Source organism: Podarcis erhardii (assembly GCF_964252035.2).
Source record: "Podarcis erhardii genome assembly, chromosome: 2".
Classification (NCBI taxonomy): Eukaryota; Metazoa; Chordata; class Lepidosauria; order Squamata; family Lacertidae; genus Podarcis; species Podarcis erhardii.
Genome location: NC_138498.1, coordinates 1088787 through 1105503, shown reverse-complemented (window position 1 = coordinate 1105503; position 16717 = coordinate 1088787). Strand labels below are relative to the sequence as shown.

General features: G+C 45.9%; 3 protein-coding genes across 5 annotated transcripts in view; 1 reads left to right on the top strand and 2 right to left on the bottom strand.

Annotated features, from left to right (window-relative positions):
- The window catches only part of PIN1 (peptidylprolyl cis/trans isomerase, NIMA-interacting 1), a 52409-nt gene extending 52206 nt beyond the window's left edge, over nucleotides 1-203 (bottom strand). The window contains exon 1 of the mRNA XM_081851622.1: nucleotides 66-203. Within this exon, the coding sequence (XP_081707748.1) occupies nucleotides 66-123 (58 nt within the window). The 5' untranslated portion in view covers nucleotides 124-203. The remainder of the gene's footprint in view (nucleotides 1-65) is intronic.
- Nucleotides 204-926: 723 nt separating this feature from the next.
- UBL5 (ubiquitin like 5) lies at nucleotides 927-10567 on the bottom strand. 2 transcript variants are annotated; one of them, XM_081851905.1, is made up of 5 exons: nucleotides 10452-10567; nucleotides 9479-9607; nucleotides 3575-3658; nucleotides 1831-1868; nucleotides 927-1195 (listed from the first exon to the last, which is right to left on the bottom strand). In XM_081851905.1, the coding sequence occupies exons 2-5, from the start codon at nucleotides 9532-9534 to the stop codon at nucleotides 1152-1154; spliced, it is 222 nt and encodes a 73-aa protein (XP_081708031.1). In that variant the 5' UTR covers nucleotides 9535-9607; nucleotides 10452-10567; the 3' UTR covers nucleotides 927-1151. The 2 variants fall into 2 exon arrangements, with proteins under 2 accessions (XP_081708031.1, XP_081708032.1); XM_081851906.1 differs by lacking the exon at nucleotides 10452-10567 and adding an exon at nucleotides 10034-10146.
- A 1-nt stretch (nucleotide 10568) lies between these two features.
- FBXL12 (F-box and leucine rich repeat protein 12) lies at nucleotides 10569-14329 on the top strand. 2 transcript variants are annotated; one of them, XM_081851803.1, is made up of 3 exons: nucleotides 10569-10695; nucleotides 11794-11866; nucleotides 13184-14329. In XM_081851803.1, the coding sequence occupies exons 1-3, from the start codon at nucleotides 10604-10606 to the stop codon at nucleotides 14000-14002; spliced, it is 984 nt and encodes a 327-aa protein (XP_081707929.1). In that variant the 5' UTR covers nucleotides 10569-10603; the 3' UTR covers nucleotides 14003-14329. The 2 variants fall into 2 exon arrangements, with proteins under 2 accessions (XP_081707929.1, XP_081707930.1); XM_081851804.1 differs by lacking the exon at nucleotides 10569-10695 and adding an exon at nucleotides 10799-10971.
- The last annotated feature ends 2388 nt before the right edge of the window (nucleotides 14330-16717 follow it).

Below are 16717 nucleotides of genomic sequence, written 5' to 3'. Positions count from 1 at the left end.
CATCCACCCTCCTGCCGGGCCCTCGCCCGCCGCCCGCCGCCCCTTTCCCTCTTCCGCGGCGGTACCGGAGCTGCGGCTCATGCGCTTCTCCCAGCCCGCGGGGAGCTTCTCCTCCTCCGCCATCTTGCCTCGCCTCACAGAGCACAAGCGCAGAGCCGGCCACGCCCACCGTCGCCTAGCAACGGCGGCGGCGCACGCGCCGAACGCGCACGCGCGCTCGCCCTCTAGGCCACAGAGCTCCGCGCCCGCTATTGGTCGCATTGAGTTGGGAGGGAGGAGAGAAAGCCCCGCCCACCAGAGAAAGAGGCGCCCAATCCGCCCGCGGCCCGTCGGGATGGTGGCCTAGAGGCTTCCTCAACCTCGGCCCGCCACATGGTTTAAGACTACAATTCCCAGCATCCCTGACCACTAGGTCTGCTAGCTAGGGATCATGGGAGGTGTAGGCCAAAAGGATCTGGAGGGCTGAGGTTGAGGAGGTTGAGACCTAGAGACAATAGCTGTCAACTTTTCCCTTTTCTTGCGAGGAATCCTATTCGGAATAAGGGAATTTCCCTTAAAAAAGGGGAAACGTTGGCAGCTATGCCTAGAGACAAAAAAAGGTGGAGAATATTTGGTTCCTTTTGCAAGGCGCCAGCTGCCTGCACACCCACTCTCGATTCACCCATCTTCCACTATCCCAGGTTAATTTCTAAATAACTTATGAGAGTCTGGATAGTCCAGACTCTTCAACTCAGGGTCGCAGGTTTGAGCCCCACATTGGACAAAAAGATTCCTGCATTGCAGGGGTGGACTAGATGGCCCTATGGGCCCCTTCCAACTCTCTCTCCACTCAGGCCTGCCCACTCATGCACCACGTATTATAGATATCGTTTTCATATATACGACACTTAAGGTTTCTGTGTTTTAAATATACACTGCACACAGAGTCAGGTCACACATATCGGGTCACGTTTATTATAAGGATTTTTTAAAAACCAAAACATTAAAAGACAGTCTGAATAGTCTGGTATTCATTCCTGGTATATTGTGCTCAGGGATAAAATACTCTTAACTAAACCTCATGCAGCCAAATAATCAAGAGTTTGTCAAAGGAGAAACGAAGAATGAAAAAAAAACAGACAATAGAAAAGGCAGCATCTGCCATAACGAAACTACTGATAATATAGTTCTAGGTTCATGCCATCATGAATTTCATCTGGAAGTGAGGAGTTAAGGTAAAATTCCACTGAAAACTATTTCTGTATTTTTATAAATTGAGCTTGATGTATATGATGGGAAAAATCTACCACAATGCCAGAATAATGATACTTTTGAAATTTATCATAGGTGCTGAAATTCATACTTAATTTATGAATTATCCAAGCACATATACATCCCAACAGATTCACTCTAAATGCTGCCCAACTGCACAGAGTAGTCATATCATTTTAAAACTTATGGTATTGTTTTTAATTGTTTTATCGTTGTCTTTACTGTGAATTCACTTCAATATTTTATGGAAAGCGTTCATAAGTAGAAACCAATCTACACATCTTTAAAAGTTTCTGTCTATGTGCATGGTAGGAAAGTGATTATTATTATTATTTTATAGATGTAAAGTAGTAGAGAAATAGTTTACATAAATTTATTTATGTAAATTATTTATTATTGTTATTATTTACACCCCACCCAACTGGAGTAAAAAAGAAATAAATTACCCATGATCGAAATCTGCTCAGTTCAAGCTGAAGAGTATTACCCCCTGCTTTCATTTCCCTTCCCCCACCCCCTCTGGACCCACCTGGCCAGCCTATTCATTTACCGCAAATCACCAAGATTTTTTAAGGATACAGTCTGCCAATGAAACATGGTCCTTGAAAATTGTATACCTAAAACATTAACAAGAAAGGCAGTTAGTCAACCGCAATTTGTTACACAGCTCAATTAAATATGGCAATTATGACATTGTTAAAATTTCGACAACTAACATGATGGATTATATATCTTTAAAGTTAGCATAGAAACTTCAACTGGTACAGATATAGCTACCCATTTGCAACAAGAGTAAGATTCTGCAATCAGGTTATGCCCATTTTAATAATAATAATAATAATAATAATAATAATAATAATAATAATAATATTTTTTTTATACCCCGCCCTCCCCAGCCAAGGCCGGGCTCAGAGCCGCTTACAAGCAATAATAAAAACAAGATGAATGATTACAAACTTAAAAACAAAAATAAAATACAACATTAAAATAATGGAACATTAAAATATTAAAATGTAGCCTCATCGCAGGAGGAGAAGGAAAAGGAAAAAAGAGAGAGAGAAGGAGGGAGGGAGGGAATCAAATTGGCTCCAAGCCAAAGGCCAGGCGGAACAACTCTGTCTTACAGACCCTGCGGAAAGAAATCAGATCCTGCAGGGCCCTGGTCTCATGAGGCAGAGCGTTCCACCAGGCCGGAGCCAGAGTTGAAAATGCCCTGGCTCTGGTTGAAGCCAATCAACTTCCTTAGGGCCTGGGACCACTAGGGTGTTGCTATTTATGGACCTTGAGGCTCTCCGTGGGGCATACCGGGAGAGGCGGTCCCGTAGGTACGAGGGTCCTACGCTGTGAAGGGCTTTAAAGGTCAAAAGCAGCACCTTAAATCTGACCCTGTACTCCACCGGGAGCCAGTGCAGCTTGAAAAGCACTGGGTGAATATGCTCCCATGGCAGGGACCCTGTGAGGAGCCTCGCTGCAGCATTCTGTACCCGCTGGAGTTTCTGGGACAGCTTCAAGGGCAGCCCCACATAGAGCGAATTACAGTAGTCAAGCCTGGAGATGACCGTCGCATGGATCACTGTGGCCAAGTCAGGGCGGGAAAGGTAAGGAACCAACTGCTTGATGCGGCGAAGGTGGAAAAATGTCGCCTTGGCTGTTGCTGTAACCTGCGCCTCCATGGAAAGGGAGATCTGTTTCTTACTGCAACTCAGATTGAACAACCATTTTATTATGTATACCCCGCCCATCTGGTTGGGTTTCCCCAGCCTCTTTCTATATGAGGCACACCCACCCTAGACATTAAAAACTATCCATCAGGCCCCATCCACATTGCAACTATGGAGTTTAGCCTATCATCAATGAAGAGTAAGGCCTTTTCAGCGGCCTGCCCCTAAGCAGGTTGGCACATTCTTTCTATTCCTCTCAGAGGGCAAGACTTATTTATTTTGTCATGGCTCTTCTGTTTGATTTTTACCTGGCAATTTTGGAACTTTGTGCCACTATCATATTTTCCTTGTTTTGGTATGGCTCATTATAGTTTAAAATTAATTGCTTTTAATTGATATTATCAATTGCTGTTTTTGATTATGATAATTGCTTTGAAGAACCACTATGGCTGAAAGGAACTATACAAATACTGTAAGTGGCTTATGAAGATCAATAGCACATTGCAGTACAACATGCAGGCAGGTCTGCAATCCTGTGTGGAAACCTGGAGAGCTGGGCTTCTTGTACTGAAAGCATGAACTGTGCTATTGCATTCTTAGTGCTAAGAACAAGAAGAGGGAACTGCCTGAGGGGCCCTGATGCTTTGCTCATTTCTACTCACCATTTCTTCAACACAATCTTGTCCCACCGCGTGCCAGTCTGCGCAGCAATGAGCTTTTTCAAGTCCCTAATGGTGTCGTCAGAGCTGAGTGGTGGTACGAGTTAAGGAAAGGATGTCTTAAATCAAAAGCAATAAGCAGACTATGTGTTCATTGTGCACCATCTACCAGCCCCAAGCAATTTAGTACCTGGATGCCCAACACAATTGGGGCTGTGCACACATGTATATCACACACTCGAGTTATGCTTGCCAATACATGGGAGAAGAAACATATTTGGATGTTATAAGCACAGGGTGGATACCACTTAAACAAAGGGTGACTAACCTCTGACCCTTCAAATGTTTTTGGACTCCAGCTCCCATCAGCCCCAGGCAGAATTGCCAATACATAGAGAGGAGGAAGATTTCAGAAGATTACTATACAGCGGAAAGGAGCAGCCAAGCATACTAGGACTCAATTTCTTGACTTTAAGAAAGCCGACTTCATAAAACTTAGGGAAGTGCTGGGTGAGATCCCATGGACAGTAATACTAAAAGGAAAGGGAGTTCATGATGGCTGGGAGTTTGTTAAGAGGGAGATAGTAAAAGCACAACTTCAGGCAATACCAATGAGACGGAAAAAAGGAAGGTGCCTAAAGAAGCCAGGGTGGCTATCTAAAGAACTTTTAACTGAGTTAAGATTAAAAAAGGATGTGTACAAAAAATGGAAAAGGGGGGAAACCACCAAAGAGGAATTCAAACAAATAGCCAGCACGTGTAGAAACAAAGTCAGAAAAGCTAAAGCACAGAATGAACTCAGGCTTGCTAGAGAGGTTAAAAGCAACAAAAAAGGCTTTTATGGGTATGTTCGTAGCAAAAGGAAGAACAAAGAAACCGTGGGGTCACTCAGAGGAGAAGATGGTGAAATGCAAACGGGACACAGAAAGGGCTGAACTCCTCAATGCCTTCTTTGCCTCAGTCTTCTCCGATAAAGAAAACAATGCCCAACCTGAAGAATTTGGAGCAAATGATTCAGCAGAGGAAACACAGCCCAGAATAACTAAGGAGATAGTACAAGAATACTTGGCTAGTTTAGATGTATTCAAGTCTCCAGGGCCAGATGAACTGCATCCAAGAGTATTAAAAGAACTGGCAGATGTGATCTCAGAACCACTGGCAGTCATCTTTGAGAATTCCTGGAGAACAGGCAAAGTCCCGGCAGACTGGAGGAGGGCAAATGTTGTCCCTATTTTCAAAAAGGGGAAAAGAGACGACCCAAATAGTTACCGCCCAGTCAGTCTGACATCAATACCAGGGAAGATTCTGGAGCAGATCATTAAGCAAACAGTCTGTGAGCACCTAGAAAGGCATGCTGTGATCACCAATAGTCAGCATGGATTTCTGAAAAATAAGTCATGTCAGACTAACCTGATCTCGCTTTTTGACAGAATTACAAGCCTGGTAGATGAAGGGAACGCAGTGGATGTAGCCTACCTTGATTTCAGCAAGGCATTTGACAAGGTGCCCCATGATATTCTTGTAAAGAAGCTGGTAAAATGCGGTCTTGACTATGCTACCACTCAGTGGATTTGTAACTGGCTGACTGACCGAACACAAAGGGTCTCATCAATGGTTCCTCTTCATCCTGGAGAAGAGTGACCAGTGGGGTGCCACAGGGTTCTGTCTTGGGCCCGCTCTTATTCAACATCTTTATCAACAACTTGGATGATGGACTCAAGGGCATCCTGATCAAATTTGCAGATGACACCAAACTGGGAGGGGTGGCTAACACCCCAGAGGACAGGATCACACTTCAAAACGACCTTGACAGATTAGAGAACTGGGCCAAAACAAACAAGATGAATTTTAATAGGGAGAAATGTAAAGTATTGCACTTGGGCAAAAAAAAAGAGAGGCACAAATACAAGATGGGGGACACCTGGCTTGAGAGCAGTACATGTGAAAAGGATCTAGGAGTCTTGGTTGACCACAAACTTGACATGAGCCAACAGTGTGACGCGGCAGCTAAAAAAGCCAATGCAATTCTGGGCTGCATCAATAGGAGTATTGCATCTAGATCAAGGGAAGTAATAGTGCCACTCTATTCTGCTCTGGTCAGACCTCACCTGGAGTACTGTGTCCAGTTCTGGGCACCACAGTTCAAGAAGGACACTGACAAACTGGAACGTGTCCAGAGGAGGGCAACCAAAATGGTCAAAGGCCTGGAAACGATGCCTTATGAAGAACGGCTAAGGGAGCTGGGCATGTTTAGCCTGGAGAAGAGGAGGTTAAGGGGTGATATGATAGCCATGTTCAAATATATAAAAGGATGTCACATAGAGGGAGAAAGGTTGTTTTCTGCTGCTCCAGAGAAGCGGACACGGAGCAATGGTTCCAAACTACAAGAAAAAAGATTCCACCTAAACATTAGGAGGAACTTCCTGACAGTAAGAGCTGTTCGACAGTGGAATTTGCTGCCAAGGAGTGTGGTGGAGTCTCCTTCTTTGGAGGTCTTTAAGCAGAGGCTTGACAACCATATGTCAGGAGTGCTCTGATGGTGTTTCCTGCTTGGCAGGGGGTTGGACTCGATGGCCCTTGTGGTCTCTTCCAACTCTATGATTCTATGATTCAGTCCAGCACCCCCTGGAGGGCCACAGCTTTCCCACTCCTGAGTTAGACATGTACGATCCAAACATACAGTGGTGCCCCGAAAGACGAATGCCTTGCAAGACGGAAAACCCGCTAGACGAAAGGGTTTTCCGTTTTGGAGGTGCTTCGCAAAACGAATTTCCTATGGGCTTGCTTTGCAAGACGAAAATGTCTTGCGAGTTCCTGCGGGGGTTTTTTCCTTCTCCCCCCCCCTTTTTCTAAGCTGCTAAGCCGCTTATCAGCTGATCCGCTAAGCCACTTAGCCGCTTATCAGCTGATCCGCTAAGCCACTTATCAGCTGATCCGCTAAGCCGCTTATCAGCTGATCCGCTAAGCCGCTTATCAGCTGATCCACTAAGCCACTTATCAGCTGATCCGCTAAGCCGCTTATCAGCTGATCCGCTAATCCGCTAATGGGCTTGCTTCGCAAGACGAAAAAACCGCAAGACGAAGAGACTCACGGAACGGATTCTTTTCGTCTTGCGAGGCACCACTGTACACATATGCACAATCCATACACTTATGAAAGAACCCTTTCCTCATCTCCAACCATAAAATGTGTGTCACAATTTACGAAAAGGCATGATTGTGCTGCTTCAGTCACTCAAAGGTTTCCTGCACCCTTAAACCACCCATTCCCTTAGACCAGGCACACCCAGACTTGGCCCTCGAGATGCGTTGGGACTACAACTTCCTTCATCCCTAGCTAACAGGACCAGTGGTCAGGGATGATGGGAACTGTAGTCCCAAAACGTCTGGAGGGCCATGTTTGGAGGAGATGCCTGCCTTAGACCTGAAATCTTCTTCCTAAACAGTGCCAGTTCTCCCTTTCTTTACTCCCCAGCTCTTCTGTGAGATCTTAAATACTCAATCCCAACTGAGCTGAAGCCTGAGTACTTATAGCTGCACTTTTTCACCTCCATTTTCACATACCCATTGCCTCTCCTGTTGGCTACCCTAACCTGGTTTCCCCAGCCAGCCTAAGCTGTTTCCTGGGTTGTGGCTGATTCCACATGCTGACAGCTTCTAGCAGCCACAGGCGAGAGCTGAGTGCAGTGTGGGGACCAAAGGTGAATAAACTACCCCAGAAGGAGGACAACGTGTTCCCCAACCAAAGGTACTACCCCTCAAACCCTGCACTCACAGTAAGAGATATCTTATTATATCTTCTTGCTAGCCACACAATTCTGCAGCCAAAGATGGAGAAGCTCTATACAGTCAGCAAAAACAAGACCTGCAACTGACTGTGGCTATAGCAGGGGAGAGAAGGCAAGCAAAATGCGAGGGAGATAGTGAAAGATACAGGAAATTGAATGCAGATTTCCAAAAAATAGCAAGGAGAGATGAGAGGGCCTTCTTAAATGAGCAATGCAAAGAAATAGAGGAAAACAATAGAATGGAAAAAACCAGAGACCTGTTCAATAAAATTGGAGATACGAAAGGAACATTTCATGCAAAAATTACCATAATAAAGGATAAAAGTGGTAAGGACATAACAGAAGCAGAAGACATCAAGAAGAGGTGACAAGAATACACAGAGGAAATATACCAGAAAGATATGGATGTCTCGTATAGCCCAGTGTGGTTGCTGACCTTGAGCCAAACATCCTGGAGAGTGAAGTCAAATGGGCCTTAGAAAGCACTGCTAATAACAAGGCCAGTGGAAGTGATGATATTTCAGCTGAACTATTTAAAATTTTAAAAGATGATGCTGTTAAGGTGCTACACTCAATAGGCCAGCAAATTTGGAAAACTCAGCAGTGGCCAGAGGATTGGAGAAGATCAGTTTACATCCCAATCCCAAAGAAGGGCAGTGCCAAAGAATGCTCCAACTACTGCACAATTGCACTCATTTCACATGCTAGCAAGGTTATGCTTAAAATTCTACAAGGCAGGCTTAAGCAGTATATGGACCAAGAACTCCCAGAAGTACAAGCTGGATTTTGAAGGGGCAGAGGAACCAGAGAACAAATTGCAAACGTGCATTGGATTATGGAGAAAGCTAGAGAGTTCCAGAAAAACATCTACTTCTCCTTCATTGACTACACAAAAGCCTTTGACTGTGTCGACCACAGCAAACTATGGCAAGTTCTTAAAGAAATGGGAGTGCCTGATCACCTCATCTGTCCCCTGAGAAATCTCTATGTGGGACAAGAAGCTACAGTTAGAACTGGATATGGAACAACTGATTGGTTCAAAATTGGGAAAGGAGTATGACAAGGCTATATATTGTCTCCCTGCTTATTTAACTTATATGCAGAATTCATCATGCGAAAGGCTGGGCTGGATGAATCCCAAGCCAGAATTAAGATCGCCGGAAGAAATAACAACCTCAGATAAACAGATGACACAACCTTGATGGCAGAAAGTGAGGAGGAATTAAAGAACCTTTTAATGAGGGTGAAAGAGGAGAGTGCAAAATATGGTCTGAAGCTCAACATCAAAAAAAACAAAGATCATGGCCACTGGTCCCATTACCTCCTGGCAAATAGAAGAGGAAGAAATGGAGGCAGTGAGAGATTTTACTTTCTTGGGCTCCATGATCACTGCAGATGGTGACAGCAGTCACCAAATTAAGAGACTCCTGCTTCTTGGGAGAAAAGCGATGACAAGCCTAGATAGCATCTTAAAAAGCAGAGATATCACCTTGCCAACAAAGGTCTGTATAGTTAAAGCCATGGTTTTCCCAGTAGTGATGTATGGAAGTGAGAGCTGGACCATCAAGAAGGCTGATCGCCGAAGAATTGATGCTTTTGAATTATGGTGCTGGAGGAGACTCTTGAGAGTCCCATGGACTGCAAGAAGATCAAATGCATCCATTCTTAAGAAAATTAGCCCTGAGTGCTCACTGGAGGGACAGATCGTGAAGCTGAGGCTCCAATACTTTGGCCACCTCATGAGAAGAGAAGACTCTCTGGAAAAGACCCTGATGTTGGGAAAGGAGAAGGGGACGACAGAGGACAAGATGGTTGGACAGTGTTCTCGAAGCTACCAGCATGAGTTTGACCAAACTGCAGGAGGCAGTGGAAGACAGGAGTGCCTGGCGTGCTCTGGTCCATGGGGTCACGAAGAGTCGGACACGACTAAACAACTAAACAACAGCTACACAATTAAAAAATGGAACCTCCATTTAAACCATGTTCACGTCCCAAGTGAACACTACTTTGCCTCCTCTTCATACACCAGAGCCTCAAATAAAAGACAATTGCTGCATATAGGGCAGGAAGATGCCATTCGAGCCTCCTGCAGAAGCTACTTCTTTTGAGCTTTGGATACTTGCACTTCACTCTCACTTTCTTGCCCAGCCGATCGTTGCAAACCACTTCAATCATCCCGACCTGGTACCAGAACAACCCCAAGAAACTGCTGAGCAAGGAGACCTTTGGCCTCCTGCCTTCTGAGGCTCTGTTGGGAAGAAAAGACAGGATGATTCATTTGTTTAAAAGTGTATGTCTTATGCCACTTGGTCCTAAAACAGGTGGGGTATACAGTTTTTAAAAGCAGAATCGGAAAAAAATGGGGGGATGCTTTCTCAACTGACAGGGAATACTGATGATTAAAGAAAATTAAGATAGAGAAGTGTTACCAGTACAACTTCTCCCACCAGAACGTTAACATCATGGGAAATCTTTATTCACAACTCTCAAAGGCACATAACTAGGATAAAACACAGGAATCCACTTCTAGTTGTCCCCCAGTATTTTACAGTTACACAATAACCACTCTTTCAACAATCCAACTGCAAAGAGATGGATTCACATTCTGTACATTTATCCTCAGATGGATTCCAAACAATTATTATTATTACTATTATTTATTAAATTTGCATACCGCCCTTCATCTGAAGATCTCAGGGTGGTTCACAGCAAAAAAATGCAGAATAAAACCACAGAGAACATAATAAAAACAAGCACACTAACGAAACGAACCAATAACCCCACCAGGCACAAGCACATTTAAAGCCACATAGCAAAGAGCTCGAAATGAACCGCACCGGAAGCATACAAAATAAAGGCTCGTTTTTCAGGACATTGGCCTTTGCACGCATGTCCCCCGGAGAAAGGAGGCCTCTGCCCCTCGACGCAGAGCAACTCCGCGCAGCGCCTGGGCGGCCCCGGGAGAGGCCGCGCGGGTTGCCCTCCAGCCCCCGCCCGCCCCCGCCCGCAGGGCCAGAGGCCGGGGGCGGGGGCGACGGGAGGCCCCCCCGTCTCCGGCCCCGGAGGATCCCCGCTTGCCGCCCCGGACCTACCTGAAGTCAGCGGACTCTTGACAGCCGGAGACCAGGCGGAAACGGAAGCAACGCCCCGGAAGAGGAATCACGAGAGCTACCTCCGGGAGACTCTCCCAGAGGAAGCGGAAGCGAGGCCGGAGCAGCCCGCGGAAGGAAGCAACGGCGGCGGAATGGAGCGGCCAGGCCTCTGCGCCCTCCCGGACTCGCTTCTGCTCCGGATTCTGGAGTGCCTGCCGCCGCGCGACCGGCTGGGCGGGGCCCGGTGGGTGTTTCCTTCCCTTCTCCCGGCTTCATGGTTTCCTCCCCCCCCACACACTTCCACAGAGTGGTTCGGTCCATCCTGCGGCTGCCGCTCTCCCTCCTCTCGAGCCGCTTCCTGTCCAGGGCGGGGCTGCAATGCCCAGGCTCGCCTGCAGGGGCGTTGTGGTTGGAACGCTGGAACTAGGAAGGGGCGGGGCCGCGAGGTCCATCTAGTCCAACGCCCTGCAAGGCAGGAATCGAACCCACGACCCGCAGATTAAGTCTCGTGCTCTGCCCAGTGAGCTGTTCACATTATGCCATCATTATCGAGTGTGAAATTATCGGAGGCGGTTATTCATGTGTTTATCCCCCCCCATCCCCATTTTACTTTAAAAGTTTATATACTTCATGTTTTGCAAAAGAAACTCAAATTGGCTAACGGTTCCAAAAAACACAACGTTAAGATCAATCCGATTTCTAGCCCCAGCCATACCCAAAATATCAGTGCAAAAAATCTCTATAAACTAAATTACTCTATTAACTTCAGTTTAATACACACTTTTTACCTTCTGCCTGCTCAGCTCCAAGCCTCCTCCTCAACCTGCTTCAGCCTTTCTCCCTTATCACACAGCTGTTCTCCTCTCAAGGCCACATCAGAGCAAAGAGGAGTCCAAACAGCAGTCATCTGCTGTACAGATTCCAGGAAAGTTAATTCCAGGCAATGTAATTATTCAAGCAGTATGGTTGCCCTCCTACTTGGTTCTGTGCCGTTTGGCTAGGCTTGCCATATGTCCAGAATTTCCTGGATATAGCTGGCAATCAGAAACAGCTGGAAACAGCATCCAGGTGGAAATCGTTGAAAAATCTGGGACAATGTGTGTGTATGGCAACCCATGTCAGCAGTGTTGTTTTTGGTGATTTCCCTTAAAATTAGTTCAAAAACTTACTGTTTGTTCAATTGTTTGAGATTTGGGCAAAACCTAAAAAGCCCAACAACCTTTCTGTCCCAATTTTCACTTTTTGAAACGGCAACCCTAGGTATGGCAGGATGCCAGATGATCAAACTGGCTGTTTATCTCAGGCCCATGACAATGACTCAGCTATTCTCGTCTTTCTGCAGAGTCTGCAGACGATGGCGTCGCTTGGTGCGGGACAAATTGTTGTGGAGATACTTGGACCTAACTCCTTACAAGGTAAAAATGCCTGCCCTCCGTCTTAAACTAGTTGCTGGGTAGTTGTGGCAACAGGCCTGGGTAGGTAGGCGCATAGGGAGCTGCCCTACACCAAGTCAGAGAAGAGGCCCACCCAGCCAAGTACTATGTACAGTCATACCTCATGTTATCTCCGCTTCATGTTATGTTCTTTCTGGATACGTCCCACGGCGACCCAGAAGTACCAGAAAGGGTTACTTCCGGGTTTCACCGCTCGCGCATGCACAGATGTGCAAAATGATGTCACGTGCATGCGCAGAAGCAGTGAATCTCAACCCGCGCATGCGCAGATGCGGGTTGCGTTCTTTTCATGTTGCAAACGGTCATCCAGAACGGATCCTGTTCGCAACCAGAGGTACCACTGTACAATGATTGGCTGCAGCTTTCCAGGGTTTCCACCTGGAGATGCCAGGAATGGAAACTGGGACCTTCTGCAGGCAAAGCAAGTGTTCTGCCACTGACCTCTGGCCCTTCCCCCATGTGAGGAGCAGGCTATGCCAGATCAGAGTCGGTGCAAAAACGCTAGAGGATGACTTTAGCCAGATATCCAGTATCCTGGAGCAAAATGATCCAGCGGACAGCAGGCATGAGACTTTCTGGCAACCTGTATAAATTATGCAAATTAATGTACTTAATGTACAAAATTCTGTAAATTTAATACACTATTTTGTACAATTTATTTTAGGTTTATTAGTCAGGGGAGGATGAGGGCAGGCTCTGTCCTTAGTCACTGGGATCTTAGGCTATAATCCTAAAATTTCTAAGAAGTCAGCCTCATTGAGCACAGTGAGATTTGCTTCTGAGGTCCCACCCCCTTCTCCCTGCATGCATCTAAATTAAAATGAAACATTTCCATCCCTTTCCTGAGTTCCCAAACAGCAAATGAAACAACATTTTGGAAACTTCAACATTTTGCCAGTACATTTGACATCCACACTATAAAGCACATGGCTTCCTCCTAAAGAACCATGGAAACTGTAGTTTACCCTTCACAGAACCATAATTCCAAACACCGTTAACAAACTCTAGTTCCTGGGATTTCGGGGGTAGGGGAAACTTTAAATATGCTGTGTGGATGTGACATTAGGAAATTGGCTGCAAACTGTGCATGTTCCGCCATCTGTTGCCCTTTATGTTCCCCCAAGGTGCAAGTCCCACAGAGTTGCATGGGCCTGCCTCGGACAGCCTTGCAGCCTGGCGTTAGTTGGTCTAGCAGTGATTTGGCAGTTGTAGTGCTCTCTTCCTCGTGTGCCCATGTGGCTTTTGATATGCATGCAAACTTCACTTCCCTGTACTTAGATGTCCTCCAAGGCCCTATGGCACTTGCTGCGGAACAATCTTCGAGGCAGCCTGCGGACGCTGAAGGCACGGGGATCCCTCCACTCCATTCGCAAGCAAGAAGTTTTTACCCCAGCACTAATGCAGGCCTTGGGCAGGCAATGCCCCAATCTCCACTGCCTGTGCCTGACAGAGACAGACCTTCGCTCACTCTCCTATGATTGTATCCCTTCCTCTGTCACGACCCTGGAACTGAGCTCCTGTGAGATCCCCTCTCTGTGGTTCAAAGTGTCTGAAGCCTCGAAGACCTGCCCTGCCTTTCCACAGATTCAGCACCTTGTAATCCAGAATCTCCCTGCCTTCTCCAGCCAGCACCTGCTGAACATCTCCATCCAGGGCAATCTCAAGACTCTGGTCCTGTCCGAGGCATACCGGATAACTGTTGAAGGTTTCCAGGCAGCAGCACCACACCTGGGAGGCCTAGAGCACCTCACCCTGCGCCGCTGTAGCATTGGCAGTTTACTCACACATGTCATTGCGTTCCACATGAGGCACCTGCAAAGTTTGGACCTCGGGGACAATCCTTCTCTGGAAAACAGAGGTCTTCCTTGTTTAAGCAGCTTGCTAGACTTGGAGGACCTCTGCCTGGAGTCCTGCTGCAAGCTTTCCTCGGAAGCCATTGTGGCCGTTTGCCAGAAATTGCCCCGGCTCAGACATCTTGATATAAGGGGGTTAGAGTTCCAAGACCAGGTCATCCACAAAATCCAGGCGGATTTGCCAGGCTGTGTTGTGACAAGTGCTGTCTCCCTTGGAGATTCCAGTGTGGTGTCTACACCGTGAGCTTGTGCGCATTGTGGAGAAGCTCTGGGGAGCAAGAGGCAATGAAACCATCACATGCATAGTCTTGATCTCATTTAAGTTGATGGCAACCCAGAGAGAAATGGCAAGGAGCTGCACACTCATTGACAACATGACTTTCAAAGTGTGGCTGCATGTGCTCTGGAACATCGTCACAGCAGAAAAGCTGAGGGTTGTATCCAGTGCTAATTCTACTCAGAGTAGATCCAACTGGCAAGATGATTGCACCTCTGAAAGGAAACATGCCTAAACTTCAAGAGTGTTATATCAGTTTATTTACCTAAAAAATTAAACATCCGTTGCACAGCATACTGAACTGAAGTCCATTGGCTTTACAGTTGATCATCCTTTTCAATGTAAGTCCCACTCAGAGCAAAGCGTAGCAGACTTGAGTCCATTCATTGCAGTGGGCCTGCTTTTAGTAAAATGTAATCTAACTTGCTATCTGCCTTATACATCAAGAAAGTTCACAAGAAAGATCTTATGTTGTTTTAAGGAAAAGCCAGTGGTAATCCACTCAGAAGATGCCCTCACTTCCTGGTTAGGCCAGGAATCTGGTATTCATCAACTGGAAGGCATAATAGACATCATAATAAATGGTGGTTTGCCGTTATGGGAATAAGCCTCTCATGGATTCCTCTCCTATGGTGTGAATGAGGTGACTGAAAGCATTTGCTTCCATTTTTTATTAACTGCAGTTTAGGGTTACATCCACACCTCTGGTTAATCTTAACTATGCTTTGTTGAAACAAGCCAGCTTCACAACACAACAAGCTGTGTTTTATGAAAGATGGTAACAGAAGCTTCTAAATGTCTGGATGGAATAGATAGAGGAAGCATTCAAGCCTGAAAGAGGTTCTTAAAAAAAAACATTTTTATGCACAAGAAGAAAAATTAGGGAAATTAGCAGAGGAGCAAGGAAGTGCTGTATCCAAGCACCCCCCCCCCATTAGCTCAACTACGAATAATTCCTCCAGAATTGTGTAACATGCATTTTAACCTAAATTCCATGCCATAGATAAGATTCTACACTTCTGAAAAATCCTGTGTGCACACATATTGTATCTTCCAGGAAACAGCTTCCCTAACTGTTCCCTGGGTTAGAAAGCATTATAATATTGGCAAGTAGCCTAAACCAACAGTAGCTATTGATTTAGACTGCTGTTGCTGTCTGCTAACTGCTGGAATGCCAAAAGAGAGATTTAGGGTCCTTCTTATTACTCATGTACAAAATAAAGGAAATAAAGGCAAGAAAACCATCTTCTCCCCCAAGCTATTGAACATCAACCGCAGTTTGTTGGGAGAGGTGCAGGTGGTTCCCCCACAAAGAGCCTCAAGCTGAGGGGGTGCAAAATAATAATAATAATAATAATAATAATAATAATAATAATAATACCTACTGAGAAGATCCATAAAAAATAAGAAATATTTAGGGGGTGCCAAATTTTGTCCTCAGGGTGCCACATTACCCAGTTTGTGTTTACTTTTGAGGCACAGGGGAGACTGTGTTGTACAGTGGTACCTCGGGTTACAGACGTTTCAGGTAACAGACTCCGCTAACCCAGAAATAGTACCTCGGGTTAAGAACTTTCCTTCAGGATGAGAACAGAACTCGTGCTCCGGCAGCACGGCAGCGGGAGGCCCCATTAGCTAAAGTGGTACCTCAGGTTAAGAACAGTTTCAGGTTAAGAATGGACCTCCAGAACGAATTAAGTTCTTAACCAGAGGTACCACTGTATTTATGATATATGGTTTATTTACACATATATACAACCTGAGTCTATGCTGGAGGGGTTCACAGCACCCCAAAAGTGCCTTGCTTCCCCCATAGCCACAGCCTTAGATTCAGACAGAAATCACTCATTGCTTTCTGCGTTGCACTGATTCCAGCTCACTGCCTTGCTTCTAGGTCACATCACTGCTCCAAACTCTGACTTTATCTGTTGAGAGAGGGGCCCCCACCCATTTGCTATCTTGCCCATTTGCCCCTGAATCCCCCTTAATGGCTCATCACCCAGGCTGTCAATTCCCTAGAAAACTAGCCTGGCTGTTCCAAGAATGGAAGCCTTGATTAAATTCTAGCACTTGCCAGATCCAGGGATTGGCATCCAGGTCTGGCATCCTGCTGAACACCCCAAAATAATTAGAGTATCTTTTCATGACTACACCAGTTATAGTTTTCATAGAATCATAGAATCATAGAGTTGGAAGAGACCACAAGGGCCATCAAGTCCAACACCCTGCCAAGCAGGAAACACCATCAGAGCACTCCTGACATATGGTTGTCAAGCCTCTGCTTAAAGACCTCCAAAGAAGGAGACTCCACCACACTCCTTGGCAGCAAATTCCACTGTCGAACAGCTCTTATTGTCAGGAAGTTCCTCCTAATGTTTAGGTGGAATCTTTTTTCTTGTAGTTTGGAACCATTGCTCCGTGTCCGCTTCTCTGGAGCAGCAGAAAAATTTTATTCCCAGACACAGTTCAAAGTACTGCTTTTAACATTCAAGTCTTCACAGCTTGAGCCCAGGAAAATGATAGGATTGTGTTCTCCCATATCAACCATGCAGCTAGTAAAATCACCTTCAGACGTCCGCCTTAGGGTGATCCCATTTCCCGAAATTACATAGCTGAGAACAGGGAACAATGACCCGGCTTCTACTAATCTGGTACAATTGCAAAATTCTGCTACGGATTCAT